This window comes from Cynoglossus semilaevis, chromosome 1 (genome assembly GCF_000523025.1).
Source record: "Cynoglossus semilaevis isolate Cse_v1.0 chromosome 1, Cse_v1.0, whole genome shotgun sequence".
Classification (NCBI taxonomy): domain Eukaryota; kingdom Metazoa; phylum Chordata; class Actinopteri; order Pleuronectiformes; family Cynoglossidae; genus Cynoglossus; species Cynoglossus semilaevis.
This window is the reverse complement of record NC_024307.1, coordinates 9,074,115-9,078,626: the sequence shown is the minus strand read 5'-3', so window position 1 is coordinate 9,078,626 and position 4,512 is coordinate 9,074,115. Positions and strand designations below refer to the sequence as shown.

The following is a 4,512-nucleotide window of genomic DNA, read 5'->3' as shown; positions in this document are numbered from 1 at the left end:
AATTGGCCTTTCATAAAAAAATATTTTCCACTTCCCATATTTATATGAACCAGATATTTTGATATTTGGTGTCATGACATTTGACCCCTGAGGATGGCCTGTTAGTGTTTTCCTTAGTTATGGGTGAACAACATTTAATTACTGAGGATGCTATTTAACATAGATCTCATGTTTGACCATGCACAGAGCGCCCTCACCTGGATATAGACAAATACTTGGCACAGTGATGCATTTCAGGGCTGTAATTGTGGAATGTACGTCAACAAAACTGATCTCCTGTTTAAACTAGTATTTGGACATTGGATAAAAAAAACGTACATATAGTGAAATGACACCTTTTATGGAATGAATTGTCCCAATTAAATAAATAAAATATTATATATATATGTTTATATATATATATATATATATATATTGCATACGCCCTGAAAATCCATCATATTAAAATAGAGAAAATAAGATTCCTTTTATCCATTTGTGGAGAAAAACACTAATGAACTTTTTTTCTGTGTAATATCAGTGTTCAGTGTTTGTCTTTTTCTACAGCACACTATGGCAGAGCTTCAAAAATGACTGTTGGTGTCTGTGTCTGCGTGTGCACCTGTGTGGGTGGTGATGGTTGAGAAAAGCCCAAATTGATTGTTTCCAGAACGACCCGTGGGTCTTATTGATCCACCCTCCACACCACAGCTGCACTGATAAGCTCCATAAACAGTGTCCTCAGGCCCAGAGGCCAGATCTGTTGGTGTCTGAACATTTCTGTTGAGTAAAAGTGTCCACAGCTGCCGTCGGCCTGGTGTTAGGCACTGATCTACATGAACGGCGGGTGGTCTTTCACGTAGACTGCCTGTGACGTCCTGCTAATGTGTGTCAAAGTGAGAAACTCCAATGGTTCTATCTTTAGCAGCCATCAGGAAAACACCCTTCATCTCCACAGGTGTTTAATGGTTTACAGTTAGGACGTCCACATCTGTGGATCGTTAGTGAACGTCTCCTGCCTGTCAGCGGTGTCTCAGCTCGCAGACCTGCAGCGGGAAAAACTACGGCCATGAAACCACGTCACTGTAGCTCAGAGGCTTTTAAAGAAGTGTGTGAGCTTGGAATTAAGTCGATTTCCACGGGGAGAGGGTCCACACAGAGAGGTTAAATGAAGAGTGTGTCAGTGTTATGAATAGCAATACCATAAATGAGGTGACTAATGAGATTGATAGTGACTGTAGCCAGAAATGACAGCGCGGTGGGTGAGGAATGGTATTGATATAGTGCATCGACCTAACCTGGAAATTATATTTCGCTCCACGTAGGGAATCTTCACGGTTTCCCACTCAGCCATAATGAGTCGTCCCCTTTATCAGTCTCCGTAGAGGACTTCAGACACTGAGACACATGAGGTTTTAGAGACCTGACTTGTCATGGTTATTAGAGTAATTGATTTATTTTATGTCCCACTTTCCCCCTCTCCTCTTTCACTCTCTTCCACTTGTCTTCTCGTCTCCCTCTTCCTAGTTTGCTTCAACTGCTTCTTTCTCTGTTCAGCTGCAGAGACTCAAACGATCCTTGTCCTTCAAGACCAAGAGCATTCGCAGCAAGAGCGCCGACAACTTCTTCCGTAACAGCAGCGACAACAAGACCGAGCTGCTGTCGGACGTGAGCAGCAGCACGGGTCATCTCTGCAACATCGGGATGGCCCCGCCCCACACCACCGGCCTCCCCATCCCATCCGCTCCTCCCGCCATTCCCTCTGCGCCCCCGCCCACGTCTCGACCCCAGTCGCGCAACCCCCTGCAGGTGGACTCGGCGGGACACTGCTTCATGGAGCACATCTTTAAGAAGCCGACCTTCTGTGACGTCTGCAACCACATGATCGTAGGTATGGTTCCAGCACCTCCGCCTAATTAGTGAAATCAGTACATCCTCTCAGCACGACACTGGGCATGTCATGAACAATTAAACAAAAACACTGAGAAAAGACAGATATACAGTACTGAACAACAGAAAACACAGAATAATAACTTCTCAGTAATCTACGTTAACTTGGGTTCTGTAATTTAATTTTTTTTTTTATATAAATTTAACGGCATCTGATTCAGCAGTGTAACTGACACTAAGCTCTACCCATTAGAACATATGTCTATAAAACATGGGAGTATCTAGAGTCAGACATCATGATAATAATTAGAGTTTTTTTTTTACTCACTAGACAATTGTTTCCCCAAAACTGGGTTGTGGTCCTCAGGTGGGTCGCAAGAGTTGTTTGTTTTTTTTTGGGTTGTCTCGCATCATGTTTCCCAGGAGTTTACGTATAATGTCCATTCACTTGGGTCGTGAAGATTTGTGACTTTTAAAATATGGGTCCTCAGAAACATGTGATAGTCAGGAGCGTAGAGTCTGGAGAGATTAAAAAAAGTTTAAATAGTGCCAAAAAACATGCATTGGTCAAAAACAAAACTTTACCAGATAGATAGCTTTAATGAGAAAAGTCACGATGCGATGATAGTACAGGTTAGTCAGTAGATTAGAGCTACTCTAGTAGAAGCTAAAGATAATTGCTAATGTTGATTAAATGCAGTTCTGCTAGCAAAACAGAGTAGCAAAAAAAGACAGGGAAAAGGAGCCAAAATGACCAAAACTATGCTAAGATAATTAAGAATAAGGCAAAAAAGACAGGGAAAAAGTGGTCGTTTTTTCAGAGCTACGTTAAGCTTAACATTAGCAAAACTTTACAAGGTAGCTAAGAGAAATCTAATCGAAGAAAAACAATTCATTTGAGCCATTTAAGATGAGGGTGGTTCACTGTTCTAACAACAACAACAACAATCATAATCATGTTTAAGACCATGCTGTATTGACAGAAGTTGTGTTCAGTGTCAGCCTCGCTGTGTCCAACGTTCTCTAACACACCTTTCCACACTGACTACCGTGCTGTACATAGAAGTCAGTCTGCTGACATCTGGTATCTGTATTTGTTTGCTCCCTAATTCCCACACTGACCACACACAGATATTTGACAGAGATTTTCCAGCTCCTCATACCAGTTGCTCTGGATTCTCTCCTGGTTTTCCCTCCTGTTAACCACTGGTGCTGAGTGACCACTGCGCCGTCATATCCTCAGGCCTGCGCAGCGTGATAATGATAAGAGCTGTTTCTTCCATCTGTTTTACAAACCCCTGATAGTGTGTTTGGCTGCAGATGAAACAAACCCGAGGCAGTGCAACTGAGTTAATTGCACTTCAGTAATTGCACTCTTGCTCCTTTTATGTTTGTCTTCTGTTCTACTGTCACATGAAGCGATTGTCACTTTTAGCTGAGCTTATCTTTTATTCCATCTTTCTCACATCTTTGTACTTTGATGTGTATTGCATGGGGCTAGTGGCGCAATGGATAACGCGTCTGACTACGGATCAGAAGATTCTAGGTTCGACTCCTGGCTAGCTCGTAGTTTTCTTTAATTTTCCAAAAGGAAGACGAGTCAGTAATAATAAAAGAAATCTTTTGCAACCATTACTCTTTCGTACTGGACTGTGCTCTTCTTTTTTCCTGTTCTCTCCCATCCACTGGAGAACATGGTCTTATCTCTTTTTCCACATTGTTCTTGTTCTCCCTGGGTTCCCTTGTCAGTGACAGTTCCAGTACGTCTTCTACATCCTCTTCAAAGCAACATTTGCTGTGTGTGAGTTCTTTGCTGTGATATTTTTTCCCTGAGAGGATATCAAGACGGTATTGGCTACTTCTGCTGCTACTACCTCAGAGTTTTCCATGGTAGTTTTTTTTTCTTTCCCAAGGACTTTGGAACTGTCTGATTCCATCTTTAAGACTGTTTCCCTCTGAAGTTGAAGTTGTATGTAAGCTACAACATTCGTGTCTCTTGGTGTCTGTCAAAGTGCAGCTTAGAAAGTCTAACACTGTATAAGAAGTCAAAAAAGAACATTAATATATACTGGCTTCCATAGCATCTGTGCAAAAGATCCATAAAACACGAATCACAACCGACCGGTAATTATTTTCAGTGTAATATTTAAAACACAGACAACAATAAGCCTCAAATCACAGTTTAATATTTGAAAGAATTCAGTTTAATTGAATAATAATTGGAATAAAATTAATGAAAGCTGCTCAGACTGATCGTGATGTTCAGATGAACTGGAGATACTTCATCTCGCTCACAGTCATTCATTAAGCCTTAATTACACCAAGGCAGAGGAAATGACATTAGTAAATATTTAATAAGGTGACAAATATATTTATATCTAAGAGTTTTCTTCAAGGCGTTATGGGGGGTGGGGGGTAGGAAATGTACGTCAAACCTTCATACACATGTCATATATACATATATTTTATATATACGTATATGTATGTAGGTGTTTGTGCATGTGTAGCTCCTCGTTAGTATAGTGGTCAGTATCCCCGCCTGTCACGCGGGAGACCGGGGTTCAATTCCCCGACGGGGAGACCACATAAGTTTTGCATTTCCCCACTGTGGTACGAGTAAAGGATTTCTTATCTTATCCTATA

At 41.3% G+C, this 4,512-nt stretch overlaps 1 protein-coding gene and 2 non-coding genes across 8 annotated transcripts in view; all 3 read left to right on the top strand.

The window, feature by feature from the left end:
• stac (SH3 and cysteine rich domain) overlaps positions 1-4,512 on the top strand; it is a 37,281-nt gene that overhangs the window by 10,740 nt on the left and 22,029 nt on the right. For 4 of the 6 annotated variants that reach the window (XM_025057504.1, XM_025057503.1, XM_025057510.1 and 1 more), the window contains one exon: positions 1,507-1,870. In XM_025057504.1, the coding sequence (XP_024913272.1) occupies positions 1,507-1,870 (364 nt within the window). The remainder of the gene's footprint in view (positions 1-1,506; positions 1,871-4,512) is intronic. The other 2 variants (XM_008309439.3, XM_008309448.3) reach the window with 1 other exon arrangement.
• trnar-acg (transfer RNA arginine (anticodon ACG)) lies at positions 3,364-3,436 on the top strand. The gene has a single exon. It is a non-coding gene; the product is annotated as a tRNA-Arg (tRNA).
• Positions 4,378-4,449, top strand: trnad-guc (transfer RNA aspartic acid (anticodon GUC)). Its single transcript has one exon. It is a non-coding gene; the product is annotated as a tRNA-Asp (tRNA).